Source organism: Nymphaea colorata, chromosome 3 (assembly GCF_008831285.2).
Source record: "Nymphaea colorata isolate Beijing-Zhang1983 chromosome 3, ASM883128v2, whole genome shotgun sequence".
Taxonomy (NCBI): domain Eukaryota; kingdom Viridiplantae; phylum Streptophyta; class Magnoliopsida; order Nymphaeales; family Nymphaeaceae; genus Nymphaea; species Nymphaea colorata.
Genome location: NC_045140.1, coordinates 21,090,009 through 21,107,417, shown reverse-complemented (window position 1 = coordinate 21,107,417; position 17,409 = coordinate 21,090,009). Strand labels below are relative to the sequence as shown.

Below are 17,409 nucleotides of genomic sequence, written 5' to 3'. Positions count from 1 at the left end.
ATTTCACTCATTCTTGAATCTTCCCCATCACCAGCCCCCACTTTAAAGAGCCATGACCGGAAATTTCAGTTAAATCATAATTAATTGCAATCCAGGTGCCAATCTTAACATTTAATCAGTCATTCTACATTTAGTCAGTCATTTAATCCCGGTGCAAAAAGTTTCAATTATATAGTCAACTTTTTCAAAAACATACGCTATTTCATGGAAGTTGCTTTCTTGTTGTCAACCGACACCACACACACCATATCTATAACATATGCATACACATATACCATCGCACCACACACCAAGACAGCAAATTCTCTCAGCGCAACGATGGATTCCGTGAAGCTGGTAGAGAGTTTGGCAGCCTTCCTTGCCCTTGTCTTCCTCTACCATATTTGGCCAAAGAGGAAGGGAGAAACAAAACGCCGACCGACTGAGCCCGGTGGTGCTTGGCCTGTAGTTGGCCACCTTCGCCTGCTGACTGGAACCACACCTCTCCATAGAACCTTGGCTGCTCTCTCAGAGAAGCATGGGCCTTTGTTCACCCTTCGACTAGGTCAAATGCGTGCTTTGGTAGTGGGCAGCATGGATCTAGCCAAGGAGTGCTTCACCACAAACGACCAAGCCTTTGCCAGTCGTCCCCCATTGGAGAGCTCCAAATGCCTCGGCTATGGCTGCGCCATGCTTGGGCTCGCCCCGTACGGACCTTACTGGCGCGAAGTCCGCAAGATAACCACCATCGAACTGTTATCAAACAGGCGACTCGACCTGCTCAAGCACATCCGAGTCGAGGAGGTGGGCTCCTTGGTGGAGGCCTTATACCGCAGCTGCGCCGGCGATTACTCCGTGGACATTAATCGGCTTTTCAGCAACTTGAGCATGAACATCGTTCTTAGGATGGTCGCCGGAAAACGGTACTTTAATTTGGACGGTGAAGAAAATGATGGTGATGAAGAAGAGTTTAGAAAAGTGATAAGTGAGTTTTTCCATCTGTTGGGAGTATTAACGGTGAGTGACGCGATACCATGTCTGGAGTGGCTAGATGTTGGTGGCCACCTCAAAGACATGAAGAGGGTTAAAAAGAAGATGGACGGATTTGCATCGGCTTGGCTTGCAGAGCACCGGCGCGAGAGAAAGTCCGGCAGAAGGGACACGGAGAGAGATTTCATCGACGTGCTCATTAAAGAGGTAGAAGACGACCACTTGTCCAAAAAGCACCAAACGGACACCATAATCGAAGCCACTGCTATGGTACGTGGCTCTTTAATCATGGATTTACTTCTCAATCATGGATTTAATTCTCATTGTATGTACACAAGGTTAACCAAAAAAGTGCCAGGCAAAGTGCCCGGCTATTGGTAAGTCTATATATCTCATTATTTACTTATTTAAAATCTCACTTATAAGATTTTGCAATAATAAGTTATGCATATATATACATATATATATTTTTATATATGTATATATATTATAGACAGAGACTTAAGTTTCTTTGTTGTTTTATAATGGTTATACAGTCTAGAGAATTTTTTTTGGTTAAAACGTTTCAGTTATAATTTAAATTTAATTTAGTTGTGTCTGAAATTTAATCAGGAAGAAATCAATGGTAATAATAGCAAAAAGTCCACTTAAAAATAGTTTAAAATTTTAACTTATCCATTCATTCTACCATGGGTATTTCGGAAGGACTTGGCAATTGCACTTCTTCAGCCAAACTGGGCTGGCCTAGATATTGATGGTCTTCAGAAAGTTCCTTTAAACTAAATAAGTTGCAAATCATTTTGTTGTAGAAATTATTGAGATGGGTGAGCAAAGTTTTCTTACAAATTAGGGATCATTGTTCTGACCAAACCCGGTCGGGAATCACATATAGACATGGATTTGATTTTTTTTCTTTTTTTTGGGAAACTAGTCCCGACTTAGCGTAAAATCAACTGGGTTTTGTATATAAAATAGAGTACACTAAAATAGGGTTTCAAGCGCCGATCTGGTTTTTGAGTTTCTATCTCCTTTTGATAAGGTTCAAAATGTTGTATTTTCTAGATTTTTTTTCAATTTTATATTCAAACCTTTTTTATGATAAGGGTTCTTACTAGATGACGTCCGTCTCAATATTTTTTACTTTTAAAAAAGAAAATAATTCTGTAATTGAGAGATTATTTTTCAAAACGAAGATAAATTATGCAAGTGATGTGGATGGTCCTGAATTATCGTAGAGTTTGGTAGCAGCAGGCACGGATACGACGTCGGTCACCTTAGAGTGGGCTCTCTCCGCTATGCTCAACAATCGGCAGGTGCTGGAAAAAGCAAAAGAAGAGTTGGACTGCAAGGTAGGGAGGGAGAGACAAGTGGAAGAATCAGACATAAAGAACTTGGCATACTTGCAAGCCATCCTAAAAGAGACAATGCGCCTGTACCCGGCAGTGCCGCTCTTGGTCCCGCACCAGTCCATCGAGCCCATCCATCTTGGTGGGTACCACATACCGACCGGCACTACCCTGTTTGTTAACACCTGGAAGATACATCGAGATCCAATGTTGTGGACGGACCCAGAAGAGTTCAGGCCAGAGAGGTTCTTGACGAGCGACAAAGAGATTGGTTTCGGTGGCCAGAACTTTGCCTTCATGCCGTTCGGAATGGGGCGGAGGATGTGCCCCGGCTGGACAATGGCTTTGCAAGTTCTTCACTTAACTTTGGCACGCTTGCTACAGAGCTTTGAGTGGTCGATGCCCATGGACGAGCCAGTTGATATGACCGAAGGGTTTGGGCTGACCATGCCCAAAGCAGCTCCACTCAAAGTCCGTTTGACTCCTCGCCTCCCACCTCACCTCTATTAGTGAAACTGCTCGTATATATTGCTTGCTGTTTTCTGTATGCTTCAAGATGATTTAGCAATAATTCTTTCTATTTTACTTCCAAACAAACAATGAGGTAATAAAAGGAGAATGTTATAAGAGAAGTTTATGAGGTAATAAAGTGAGAACGTTATAGGTGAAATTTGTGAATATTGCGTTCTTCATACGAAAGCTATCTCAATGAAACCCTTAAAATGAAACCCTTAAAAGGCTTTGCTTTCTATTAATATTTTGCCAAAACAATGTGGACGGAACGTGCAAACCTTTTAAGGCAAGGAATCTCAAACCGCACCTTGGGTGAATGCAACACATGAACTTGGTCTCTTTTCATGCCCTCACGATGGATGGCGTTCCTACTTATGATGGCGCATGAAGTTGTTGCTCAAGTTTGTAGTTTATGATGTACCTATTTGCACCTGCTAGGCATTTAAATTTACTATATAAATATGTTCTACTTAAAATCAATCTGATCTCTTCATGAAGACCAGCAAAATATGGGTTAATCCTCCAAAAAGTGCTATCACAATTCACAAATAACTATATGAAAGTAATCTCGGTCTTTGACATTCCATCTACGTAGTGCAGATGCTGTTTTGAAACTATTATTCCCAAAACTTGGCCTTTATCACGCCTGCATCAACAACCATTTTCGCTCCTCATTGCAAATGTGCGCCCTTTGGTGCTCTTAATTTCCCTTCATATGCCTACCAAGACTTGTAACATCGTTTGGGTGTTGAATTCTACTTACATTATGCTAAGAATTCGCTTGAAATGAGTTGTGATCGTTCAAAAGTTGTGATAGTAGTAGCTGGAGCTTATGACCTGTATTCAGATGAGAGGAATAAGCACATGACAGCATGTAACAGTGGTGTAGCCACATATTGGCTGGGGTGGGAAACTGCCCACACAGCTCTTTAAAATGTCTTTATTTTCACATTGAGAAATTTCATACTTACTTATATATATATATATATATATATATATATATACGCCTTTAGATATAAATGTTTCTAAACAACTGCCCTTCTAATTACTTTTTCTAGCTCCGCTACTGCCATTTAACCATTCTAACCTAAATTAATGGACTTTACTTTCATTTGTTACACGTAACCTAATAGGCCCAGGGCTATGGAACGGACGTATTGACGGTAATTCTCAAATATCTCACAACAAAATGTCATAAGAAGAAATAGAATAGGTAGAATAGGTGGATGCACCAATATAATTGACAACGTAACTGAGCAATAAAATCCAGATTAATTTAGTCACTTATGGTCACAGGAAACAGGATTTCCATACACGACAAGTGGAAGGCACACGATTCACATTCTTTAATTCGTTTTCTCAGAAGACAACAAAACCGGTTAAGGCTTCCATTTTCATTGCCAGGAGCAAACGGCTCCAATTATATGGTCATCGTCTTTCAGAAGAGACACGCTACTTCTCACAAGTTGCTTTCTGACTTGCCAGCAGTCCTCACGGCACTTTTCTTTTATATATATGCATCCAAGGCACAAGCACACCACTACAAAACAGCGTTCCTTCATTGCAGCTATGGATTCCATCAAATTGGTAGGGGGCTTTGCTGCTTTCCTTGCCCTTTTCTTCATCTACCATATTTGGCTAAAGAAATGGCAGGCAGAAACAAGACGCCAACCGCCCCAGCCTGGTGGTGCTTGGCCGGTAGTTGGCCACCTCGGCCTACTGAGTGGAACCACTCCTCTCCATAGAACCTTGGCTGCTCTATCAGAGAAGCACGGCGCTCTTTTTACCCTTCAACTAGGTCTAATGCGTGTTGCAGTACTGAGCAGCGCAGATCTAGCCAAGGAGTGCTTCATTACAAACGACCGAGCCTTTGCTGGTCGGCCCCCACTACAGGGCTCAAAATACCTCGGTTACGACCATGCCATGTTCGGCCTCGCCCCGTATGGACCATACTGGCGTGAAGTCCGCAAGATGGTCACCATCAAGCTGCTATCAAACCGGCGAGTCGAGCTGCTCAAGGACATCCGAGTCCAAGAGGTGGGTTCCTTGGTGCGGGCCTTATACCACACCTGTGGTGGCAATCAACCGGTGGACATGAAGTGGTGTTTCAACACCTTCATTGTGAATATCATCCTTAGGATGGTCGCCGGAAAACGGTACTTTTTGGACAGTGAAGAAGGAAACACTGGGGACGCGGAAGAGTTATGGAAAGTGGTAAGCGATTTTTTTCATTTATTGGGAGTGCTGACCGTTACTGACGCGATACCATGGCTGGAGTGGCTGGATGTGGGTGGTCACCTCGAGGCCATGAAGAGGGTTCACAAGAAGATGGACCGAATTGCCTCGGCCTGGCTGGCAGAACACCAGCGGAAGAAAGTGTCTGCCGGCAGGATGGAAGCGGAGCGAGATTTCATTGACCTGCTGATTGAAGAGTTGAAAGACAGTCGCTTGTCTGAAAAGCACCAAACTGATACCATAATCAAAGCCACCATTATGGTACGTTGCTCTTTGGTTTTTCTTCTCGTTAGATTTTGCACAAACTGCACTAAAATTGTTAGGCTATTGCTAACTTCATATATGTTAATCATAGCCTGAAACAAACAAAATTATTAAAAGTCACACTTGTATTAAAAATTTTGACAACAATACAGCATACATATAACTTATATATTATAAAGAGAATCTAGTTTTTCTTTATGGTTGGCCGAGAAACTGAGTTGCAGTATTCGTTTGCCGTTAAACAGCTAATATTCTTTTCATCAACTATTCTGATGTTTATTTTATTTGATGATAAAAAATATAGTAAACTTTTCTTTGAGTTCAATATTTTCCTTCACTTAAATCCAGAACTAGAAGATCGTTTGGTCCTTATGACATAAACTTCTGTTTGTTTGCAAATGGTAAATCTCAAACCGCTGCTCTGATAAGGTTCAAAATGGTTTTCTTACTAAATGTCATGCTTCGAAGGGGCAAATTCTATGTATCTTCTTATTTTTCCATTTTCAAAAAAATGAAATGACAGTCCGTAAAGGACAAATTCATTGCCCAAAAACTAGCTTATGTATATATTGGGCATCCGTCATGAACTTTGCCAGGCTGTGGTATCGGCCGGCACAGACACCATATCGGTCACCTTAGAGTGGACAGTCGCCGCTCTCCTCAACAACCGCCAGGCGCTGGAAAAAGCACAACAAGAGTTGGACTGCAATGTAGGCAGGGAACGACGGGTGGAGGAATCAGACGTCAAGAACTTGCCGTACTTGCAAGCTGTCGTGAAAGAGTCAATGCGTCTGTACCCAGCGGCACCGCTGTTCCTCCCGCATCAGTCGAACGAGCCTGTCCAGCTTGGCGGGTACCACATACCAGCCGGCACGACTCTGTTTGTTAATGCCTGGAAGATATTTCGAGACCAGATGTTGTGGACAAACCCAGAAGAGTTCAAACCAGAGAGGTTCTTAACCAGCGACGAGGATTTTGCTTTCAGCGACGGTCAGAGCTTTGCCTTCATGCCGTTTGGGTCAGGCAGGAGGATGTGCCCTGGTCGAACAATGGCTTTGCAAGTTCTTCACTTAGCGTTGTCACGCTTGCTGCAAAGCTTCGAGTGGTTGACGGCCACGGACGAGCCAGTTGACATGACCGAAGGATCAGGGGTGACCATGCCTAGAGCAGCTCCACTCAAGGTTCGCCTGAAGCCTCGTCTCCCGCCTCACCTCTATTAGTCAAACAACTCAGATATATTTTGCTTCTTGTTTTTGCATGCTTAATGATGATTTAGCAGGGTTCGTTGCTTTTAGAACTACTTTTTCTAGTTTGCTTCCAAACGAACAATGAGCAAATAAAATGAGAATGTTATAAGACAAATTTGTGAATGTTTCATCTTAATGGAAATGTAATATTGTATTCTGCACATATGTCTGGCTAGCTGTTCCCTGATTGCATCTAAGCAAGCTGTGAGGTCTCAATCACACGCAAAAACCTCAACAAAAATGTGAAAGATCCAGGTGGGCGTTCCTAAAGCTTTTTCTTTTTTTGTTTTTAAATTGCGAAGTTGCCAGTTGCCACTTATAATTCATTGATCAACTTCAAGAAGTCTACGTACCCAACCACGTGATATTGTTTCATTAATCAAAGATGTTCCTTTATTTATGAATTTTACAGCCGAAGAACTTGTCAGTTTGGGTTCGATTTGTTATAGTGGGAACCGTGAATTTGTCATTGAAATGATAGTGAGAGGGGGCATCGTCTGATCTAATTCATTGTACGCGTCCTGCTACTAATTAAATAAGATAAAATTATTGCTAAAAAACGAAAAGGTAGGTACGCGTCGTTGTTTGCACCAAAATTTGTTTAAACATCTAACGTGTTTAGAAAGAACAGCTTAACATTAAAAAATTACCGACATCCACTGGTGCCATTATAGGCAAGCCCAACGTGAACTATCTCGTGTGTGAAAAACTTTTAAAAAGTAATGCTCACAATAACAGGCTTTAAGTGTTACTAATGTCAAAGATGCAAGACAGTACCGTTTTGCATTTGCTCATATACTGTTGGGTTCATGAAATCTTTACAAGATGTTAAAAGACGGTCGCTTGTCTGAAGGGTACCAAACTGACACCATAACCCAAGCCACCGTTATGGTATATATGTTGCTCTTTCTTCTTTTTGGTTTTTCTTCTCATTATATTTTACATGTGGTGCACTAAAATTGTTAGGCTGTTGCTAAGTTCATAGATTACTTGAAGCCAAAATTTCAAAGCCACACTTAATTAAAAGTTTTGACAACGATATAAAGTATACATACAACCTATATAATCGAAAGAGAACCAAGTTTTTCTCAATGGTTCACAGAGAAAGGGTGGCGCTATTTATTTGCCTTTAAAACAGCTCAAATTTTGCTCACCAACAGATTCTGATGTTTATTTTATTTGATGATAAAATAAAACTTTTATTTGAGTTTAAATTGAGAACGAGAAGATTGTTTGGTCCTTACGACACGTAACTTCTGTTTGCGTATAGAAAGGCAGAAAACTAAGACGACTGCGTATATCAACACTGGAGGATTTTGGAAAAATCTTCAACATGAAGTCGGACACGAAGCTCCATTAGACGAAACCGTGATCTCAATGTTTTCAGTTTATGTTTAAATCGTCCCCATGAGGTTGAAAATGGCAAATTTCGAACCGATGTTCTGATAAGGTTCATAATGGTTTTTTTTACTAAATGTCGTGCTCCGTAAGGGCAAATTCCAGGTGATCATACTTTCAATTTTCAAAAAAAGTAAAATAACTCAGTAAGGGACAATTTTCAATATCCTTAGTTCTCAAATCCTGAGGATTTTACATAAGAGTATGAAAATTATCTGATTAATGAAAAACTAAAAGAGATAAAATACATGGACAATGTTGGTGGCCATTTTAAATAATGGCAGATACGGCGTCATTGTTACTTCTTGCTTGTCATTTTGATGAGTCATGCATGGAACTTACTTTCTCCCCATTCTCCTTTCATCTTCCTTTTTTCAAAAGCTCTCTCTCTCTCTCTCTGTCTCTTGATATTATATATATAGTCATAATTAACTCGTCATTATCAGAATTGCATAGTTATTATGAAAGACATTTTTTTACCCTCTCTCTCTCTCACACATGGTGATGACAAAGATCGTCTATTTCACAAATTCAGTTTATTGACAAATTCGTTATCCGTAACAATTTGGAAAATGACATTTGAACTAGAAAAATTCAAGTGAAAAATTTTACATAATTTTTAGTCCGAGATTTCAAAAGTAGTATGCTAAGAAAAGAAAAATAAGTAAAAGGTGAGGCAAGGCCTTTTCTGGTAAATTCTCCTCGAGTTACCCTCGGGAAGGTTTCACCAATTTATCGCAGTATAATTTTTCTAGAGGAAAATGTTTAAAAAGCTTATTACAGACAAAAGATTTTGTCCATTAAACGCACGTCACTAATTTAAGTTTGGTTAATGAATAATGAGGTAACTTTATTACAAAGCTCTCAATATAATCCATCTTCATTTTGTTTATTTTGCATTGACCTCTTTAATTATATTATACTCGACAACCTAATCTATGTCTTTTTACGTCAAATTTTCTTTAAATTATACGAGTGTTGCTTTCTAATAACTCGGAAAGGTTAGGTGTAGATATACTTAATGTCGTCTCTTCTATCTCTCTCATTTGCTTGTCTTGCGTCTTCCTTCCAAAGTTCAACAAAAAGTGTGAGACATTCACGTGGGCGTGTAAAGGTTTTTATAATGTGGCCTTGCCACATATAATTCATTAATCACCTTGACTACGAACCGAATCACGTGACGTTTCAATTATCAAAGATATCATATATATGAACCAAAATGACGTTTCAATTCCTTATGGGTCCTCTCCTCATTGTACATGGACGGGTTCATTAAAAAGCTAGGAGGCAGACACTTGTCTGAGAAGCATACAACTGATGTAATAATCAAGGCCACCACTATGGTAGATCCTCCTTTTTTTCTCGATCTGTTTTAGAATGAGTGCACTAAAATCGCTAGGGTCTTGATAAGAGAAATTTTTAAAATCACGCCCAAAAGTTATTGGCAATAGAAGAAAAGTAAACACACAAACGTATGAATGTATGGAAGCACGAAATCTAAGTTTCTTAAATGGTTAACCAAAAGTAAATACATAAACGTATGTATGCAGGACAGCTCCGCTCAAAGTTGGTCTGAAGCCTCGTCTCCCAGCTCACCTGTATTAGTGAAACTGCTCATATATATTGCTTGCTGTTTTGTATGCTTGATGATGTTTTAGCAGGGTTCGTTGCTTTTATAACAACCCTCTCCTTCTAGATTACTTCCAAGCAACCAATGAGGCAATAAAATGAGAATGTTATAAGAGAGTTGTGAGTGTTTCATTTTAATGGAAATGTAATACTGTATTCTGCACACTTGTTTCCCCGGCTGTTGCTTGTTTGCAACTAAACAACTAAGCAAGCTGTGGGGCTCAATCATAATTTGGGTTCGGTTAAAACCCACAAGACCCGTCCTAGCCCAGCTGGAGATATGAGTAAGAGGAGGAAGCAATAGAGGTAGGCATTAGGCTGGGTACTCGACCGGTACCTGGTACCCGGTTCGATTGTGCCCGGGTTCGAGCCCTAAAACATCAGCTTGGACTGGCTCGATAATGTATCGGGTCAGTTTGGATAGGCCTGACGGGACTCGATTTGGCTTGATAAGTTTTTAATATTACTTTTATTAGATTAATAATATATATTTTATTATTTAAAAATAAATTTTATAAAAAAAATTATCTTAACCGGGCCAAGCCCAGGCTCAGGTTTCAAGCATCCGGCAGAACAATCTTTGAAATGTCACCTTGGTAAATGCAACACATGAACTTGGTCTCTCTTTATGCCCTGACGATGGATGGCGTTCCTACATATGATGGCGCATGAAGTTGTTGCACAAGTTTGTAGTTTATGATGTACCCATTTGCACCTCCAGGCATTTAAAGTTGCTACATAAATATGTTCTACTTAAAATCAAGCTGATCTCTTCACGAAGACCAACAAAATATGGGTTAATCCTCGAAAAACTGTTATCACAATTCACAAATAACTATATGAAAGTAATCTCATTCTTTGACATTGCATCTACGTAGTGCAGATGCTGTTTTGAACCTATTATTCCCAAAACTTGGCCTTTATCACGCCTGCGTCAACAACTATTTTTGCTACTCAAATGCCTATAAAGTCCTGTAACATCTTTAGGTGTTGAATTCTTACATTATGCTAAGAATTCGCTTGAAAGGAGTTGTGATAGTTCAAGAGTTGTGATAGTAGTAGCCAGAGCTTATGACCTGTATTCAGATGAGAGGAATAAGCCCATAACAGCATGTAGCAGTGGTGTAGCCACATATGGGCTGGTGTAGCCAATTGGCCACACAGCTCTTTAAAATGTCTTTATTTTCACATTGAAAATTTTATTATTTACTTTTATCTAGATATATAGGTGTCCCTCCAAATATAAATGTTTTTAAACAGGTGCTCTTTTTGTTAAATCTTTTAGCTCTGCTACAGCCATGTAACCATTCTAACCAAAATTGAGGGACTTTGCTTTCAATTGTTACACGTAACCTAATAGCCCCAGGGATATGGAACAAAGGGTTATCCCGCGTCTACACCAAGGTATTGACGGTGATTCTCAAATATTGCAGAACATAATGTCATAAGATGAAATAGAACAGGTGGATGCATCAATACAATCGACAACGTAACTGAGCAATAAAATCCAGATCAATTTAGTCACTTGATGGTCACAGTCAACAGGATTTCCATACACGACAATTGGAAGGCACAAGCTTCACTTTCTTTAATTCGTTTTTTCAGAAAACAACAAAACCGGTTATGGCTTCCATTTTCATTGCCAGGGACAAAGGCTCCACTTATATGGCCATCGTCTTTCAGAAGAGAAACGCTTCTTCTCACAAGTTGCTTTCTGACCTGCCAGCAATCCTCACGGCACTTTTCTTTTATATATATGCATCCAAGGCACAAACACACCACCACAAAACAGCAAGTTCCCCCATTGCAACTATGGATTCCATCAAATTGGTAGAGGGCTTTGCTGCTTTCCTTGCCCTTTTCTTCATATACCATATTTGGCCAAAGAAGCGGCAGGCAGAAACAAGGCACCGACCACCCCAGCCTGGCGGTGCTTGGCCGGTAGTTGGCCACCTCGGCCTACTAAGCGGAACCACTCCTCTCCATAGAACCTTGGCTGCTCTATCAGAGAAGCACGGCGCTCTTTTTACCCTTCAACTAGGTCGAATGCGTGTTGCAGTACTGAGCAGCGCAGATTTAGCCAAGGAGTGCTTCATTACAAACGACCGAGCCTTTGCTGGTCGGCCCCCACTACAGGGCTCAAAATGCCTCGGTTACGACCATGCCATGTTCGGCCTCGCCCCATATGGACCATACTGGCGTGAAGTCCGCAAGATGGTCACCATCAAGCTGCTATCAAACCGGCGACTTGAGCTGCTCAAGGACATCCGAGTCCAAGAGGTGGGTTCCTTGGTGCGGGCCTTATACCACACCTGTGGTGGCGATCAACCGGTGGACATGAAGTGGCGTTTCAGCACCTTCATCGTGAACATCATCCTTAGGATGGTAGCCGGAAAACTGTACGTTTTGGACAGTGAAGAAGGATACACTGGGGACGCGGGAGAGTTATGGAAAGTGATAAGCGAGTTTTTTCATTTATTGGGAGTGCTGACAGTTACTGACGCAATACCATGGCTGGAGTGGCTCGATGTGGGTGGTCACCTCAAGGCCATGAAGAGGGTTCACAAGAAGATGGACCGAATTGCCTCGGCCTGGCCGGCAGAACACCAGCGGAAGAAAGTGTCTGCCGGCAGGATAGAAGCGGAGCGAGATTTCATTGATGTGCTGATTGAAGAGTTGAAAGACAGTCGCTTGTCTGAAAAGTGCCAAACTGACACCATAATCAAAGTCACCATTATGGTATGTTGCTCTTTGGTTTTTCATCTCGTTGTATTTTGCACAAGCTGCACTAAAATTGTTAGGCTGTTGCTAACTTCATATATGTTAATCATAGCTTGAAGCCAACAAAATTATTAAAAGTCACATTTGCATTAAAAATTTTGACAACAATACAGCATACATATAACTTATATATTAGAAAGAGAATCTAGTTTTTCTTTATGGTTGGCCGAGAAACTGAGTTGTAGTATTCGTTTGCCGTTAAAACGGCTAATATTTTTCTCATCAACTGATTCTGATGTTTATTTTATTTTATGATAAAAAATATAGTAAACTTTTCTTTGAGTTCAATATTTTCCTTCACTTAAATCCAGAACTAGAAGATCGTTTGGTCCTCATGACATAAACTTCTGTTTGTTTGCAAATGGTAAATCTCAAATCGCTGCTCTGATAAGGTTCAAAATGGTTTTCTTACTAAATGTCGTGCTCCGAAGGGACAAATTCTATGTATCTTCATATTTTTCGATTTTCAAAAAAATAAAATGATACTTGTCTGTGAAGGACAGAATTCATTCCTCAAAAACTAACTTGTACCGCATATATATAACTATGGCAGGCTGTGGTATCGGCCGGCACAGACACCATATCGGTCACCTTAGAGTGGACAGTCGCCGCTCTCCGCAACAACCGCCAGGCGCTGGAAAAAGCACAACAAGAGTTGGACAGCAACGTAGGCAGGGAAAGACGGGTGGAGGAATCAGACATCAAGAACTTGCCATACTTGCAAGCTATCCTGAAAGAGTCAATGCGCCTGTACCCAGCGGCGCCGCTGTTCCTCCCGCATCAGTCGATCGAGCCCATCCAGCTATGTTTCATCTTAATGGAAATGTAATCTTGTATTCTGCACACATCCAGTGATAAAAAACATAAGGTAGAAGCAACAATAGAAACAGGAACAACAGATTTACGTGGTTCGGCACTCTCGCCTACGTCCACGGAGGAAGAAGAAGACTGCTATTTTATTTTTCTTTCCATTGTTACAATCCAAAAGAGAAAGAGGGTTTTTATACATGATGAGTGAGTGAGACGATAACCAAGAAAGCGGTTATCGAATCTTTTTCAAAATATAGAGAAGATTTCTTTCCTTCTCTCTTGATTATCCACAATCACATTGTAACAGCAGAATATAGTTGATTTGGTGTATTGGGCAACACCAATCTTCTTCCACAAATCTCGCAACAATCTCCCCCTCAAGTTGGAGGACAGATATCAATCTGTCCCAACTTGTTTACAATGCTTTGATGCTTTTCACGTGCTAGGCTCTTGGTGAAAATATCAGCCAACTGATTTTCACTTTTAACATGACAAGTTTTGATAGTTCCATCTTGAATCTTCTCTCTAATGAAGTGACAGTCAATTTCAATGTGTTTGGTTCTTTCGTGAAAGACCGGATTTGCCCCAATATAGATGGCAGCCATATTGTCACATATAAGCTTTATAGAGTCTCGCACGTCAATATTCATATCCTTCAGAAGCGCTTTTATCCACACCAGTTCACATGTACATCCAGCCATAGCTCTGTATTCTGCTTCAGCACTTGATCGAGCAACTACAGTTTGTTTTTTGCTTCCCCAAGTTACAAGATTTCCTCCAACGAAGGTGCAAAAACCAGAAGTAGATCTTCGGTCGTTTGGATCCCCTGCCCAATCTGCATCAGTATAACCCACAACATCTAGTGGCAGATCACGTTTCATTAAAATTCCTTTTCCAGGGCATCTTTTTAAATATCTCAATATTCTATGAGCAGCTTCAATATGAGATGATCTAGGAGAATGCATAAACTGACTGATGAGACTTACAGCATAAGATATGTCTGGTCTTGTAACAGTTAAATATATGAGTTTACCGACGAGTTTCTGAAAGCTTTGAATATTCTCGACGACTTCTCCTTCATCTTTCTTTAATTTACAATTGACTTCAAGGGGTGTCTCTGCTGGTTTCACACCCAAGCATCCTGTTTCTTTCAATAGATCTAACGTATACTTCCTTTGGCAAAGGAAGACTCCTTTGTTTGAGTGTGCAACTTCAATTCCTAAAAAGAATCTTAGTATCCCCAAATCTTTGATTTCAAAGAGCTGATTAAGATAGTATTTGACGCGTGGCATAAAATCAATATCATCACCTGTCATTATTATATCGTCCACATAGACCAGGAGAATACATATTTTAAAGTTTCTCAAAGACGTAAACATAGTATGATCAGCACTGCTTCTTTTGAAACCCATTTTTGCAAGCGCATCACTAAGACGAGAGAACCAAGCTCGCGGTGACTGCTTCAAACCATATAGAGCCTTTTTCAATTTACATACGTACCTGTGCTCATTTTTTATACCTTTTGGAGCCTCCATATAAACTTCTTCATTGAGTTCACCATGAAGAAAAGCATTTTTCACATCAAGTTGATTTAGAGGCCATCTCTTGTTTGCTGCTACTGAGATTAACATTCGGACAGAACTCATCTTTGCAACAGGAGCAAAGGTTTCAGTATAGTCAATACCTTCAGTTTGAGTGAATCCTTTGGCGACCAGGCGAGCTTTGTAGCGTTCTACACTTCCATCGCTGTTGTATTTTATTCGATAAACCCACTTGCATCCAACCAGCTTCTTGCCATCAGGTAGAGGAACTAAATCCCATGTTTGATTTTTTTTCAATGCCGCAAGTTCTTCTTCCATTGCATTATGCCACTTTGGATCAGATTTTGCCTCCTCATAAGTTTTTGGTTCGTTTTGGGAGTAGGTATTTAGGATATAGGATTTATAGTGAATGGGCAGATTTTCGAATGACAAGTATTGGTCTATGGAATGGTTTTTGTTTGTTGTAAGATAGGTATAATAATCACTAAATTTTGTTGGTGGTCTGGTAGGACGAGTGGATTGTCTAATGGAATTTTCTGGTTGGTTTGAATTGGGATTTGGTTCGATGGAAAGAGTGGGAGGATTGAAGCTGGTGTCGGGTTCTTGAGGTGAAAGTGGAGACACATCATTTGAAATGATTTTGTCTACTTCAAAATGGGGTTCAACCATAGGCAATACGGGCTGCTTGCTAGCACTAGGAGCTTCATAGCTGATTTTCACTATTGGCAATGTGGGCTGCTTGGTCGGATTAACAACATTCATCTCCCCCTGTCTTTGATAATCAAAGAAGGATTCCTGTTCAAAAAATTTCACATCACGAGATATAAATAATCTTCTAGTGACTGGATCATAACATTTATATCCTTTCTTTCTACTGAAATAACCGAGGAAAATACTTTTGACAGCACGTTTTTCAAATTTGTTCCTAAAGTTTTCCTGTCTATGAACATAGCATTTACATCCAAAAACTTTAAGATGCTTTATAGAAACTTTTCTGTTGAGAAGAAGTTCTATAGGAACTTGATTTTCAATACTGGAACTTGGTGCTCTGTTGATAATATAACAGGCCGTAACAATTGCATCATTCCAAAAACGAAAAGGAACATGCATGTGAGTCATAAGAGATCGAGCAACATTCAGTAATTGTCTATTCTTTCGTTCTGCCACTCCATTTTGTTGTGGAGTACCTGCACAAGAATATTGAGGTTGTATTCCTTCCCCTTTTAAAAAGGTTTCAAGAGCATCATTCACATATTCTCCACCATTGTTAGAGCGAAGTTTTTTTTATCTTTACTCCATATTGAGTATGTACCATCTTGAAAAATTCTTTGAAAGCACTAAAAACTTCACTCTTATACTTAAGAAAGAACAACCATGTCATGCGTGTCTTGTCATCAATAAAGGAAACATAATATCTAAATCCAGAATATGACACTTCTGGAGCTGGTCCCCAAACATCGGAATAAACTAAATCAAAGATGTCATTTGATTTTTCAGTAGAAGACTGGAAAGGTAATCTTGTGGATTTAGAAAATTCACAAGCATCACATGATTTATTTTCAACTGTAAGATTTGGAATAAGACGAGTTAAACTTTGATTAGAGATGTGACCAAGTCTGGCGTGTCAGGTCCAGTAGTGAGAACGTCGATCTTGCTGATCATTCACAATGAGGTTGCAACAATTTTCGTCCATCACGTATAGCCCATTCTGCTCATGCCCTCTACCAATCTCCTGGTTCGTCACACAATCCTGAAATATCACATCCTTTGAGGAAAAAACAACCAAACAGTTATGAGACTTGGTTAATTTGCTTACCGACATGAGATTAGCTGACAGTTTGGGAATATATAAAACTTGAGATTTCTGCCCTTTCTTAAAGAATGTAGTTTCACCATATCCTTCAGCAATAATGGGTGATCCATCGGCTGTAAAAACTGATCTTTGTTTTGTTTTGTCAAGATTAATAATTTTTCTTAAGTCGCTAGACAAATGATCGGTAGCCCTTGTGTCAATAACCCATGCAGAACGATTTAAAGTAGCAGTCAAAGCAAAGTTGTTACCTTCTGAATTGCTGATAGGCTGAGATGATACTAGATTGGTCTTTGCAAACTTTTGAAAAAATTTCTCAAGGTCGTCCTTGGTGACAAAGTTCGCTAAATCAGAATTGGTGGAATACGCCAGTTTTGTGGAGGAGGTAGCTTTGTCTCTTGTTGGTCTTCCGACTAGCTCCCAACATCTTTCACGAGTATGACCAGTCCGCTTGCAGTGGGTACATCTAAATTTATTTCTCCCTTTCTGATAGCTGGAGTTAGCATTGGAGGGTTTGTTGGCATTCGGAAGTTTTTGATCCCCTTTGACAAAATCGGCCTGAGCGACGCATGCCATTTGTTCACGGCTTTCTTCAGAAATTTCAATTTTGGAATTCATAACTTGCCTTCGTGCAGCCTCCCTTTGTATCATTTGACAAACATTGTTGAAGTTGGGCAGCGGAGTGGTATTGAGGATTTGACTCCTAATACCTTCATAATCGGCTCCTAAACCTGCCAAAAATTTGAAGATTTTGTCTTCCTCAAACCGGGTTTTGTATGTGTCAGGATCAGTCGTAGCAGGCCTATATTGCAGAAGTTCATCAAATCGGCTTTTGAGTTCTCCTATGTAGAGATTCAGTGATTTGT

The 17,409-nt window shown here is 40.2% G+C and overlaps 3 protein-coding genes across 3 annotated transcripts; all 3 read left to right on the top strand.

The window, feature by feature from the left end:
• The first annotated feature begins 280 nt into the window (after positions 1-280).
• On the top strand, positions 281-2,963 carry LOC116249984 (cytochrome P450 CYP82D47-like). Its single transcript, XM_031623301.2, has 2 exons — positions 281-1,239; positions 2,205-2,963. The coding sequence occupies exons 1-2, from the start codon at positions 319-321 to the stop codon at positions 2,823-2,825; spliced, it is 1,542 nt and encodes a 513-aa protein (XP_031479161.1). The 5' UTR covers positions 281-318; the 3' UTR covers positions 2,826-2,963.
• A 1,410-nt stretch (positions 2,964-4,373) lies between these two features.
• LOC116249848 (xanthotoxin 5-hydroxylase CYP82C4-like) lies at positions 4,374-6,730 on the top strand. Its single transcript, XM_031623150.2, has 2 exons — positions 4,374-5,324; positions 5,924-6,730. Exons 1-2 carry the CDS (start codon positions 4,398-4,400, stop codon positions 6,545-6,547), a joined length of 1,551 nt encoding a protein of 516 aa, XP_031479010.1. The 5' UTR covers positions 4,374-4,397; the 3' UTR covers positions 6,548-6,730.
• Positions 6,731-11,412: 4,682 nt separating this feature from the next.
• LOC116250385 (xanthotoxin 5-hydroxylase CYP82C4-like) lies at positions 11,413-13,634 on the top strand. Its single transcript, XM_031624014.2, has 2 exons — positions 11,413-12,340; positions 12,936-13,634. Exons 1-2 carry the CDS (start codon positions 11,414-11,416, stop codon positions 13,209-13,211), a joined length of 1,203 nt encoding a protein of 400 aa, XP_031479874.2. The 5' UTR covers position 11,413; the 3' UTR covers positions 13,212-13,634.
• The last annotated feature ends 3,775 nt before the right edge of the window (positions 13,635-17,409 follow it).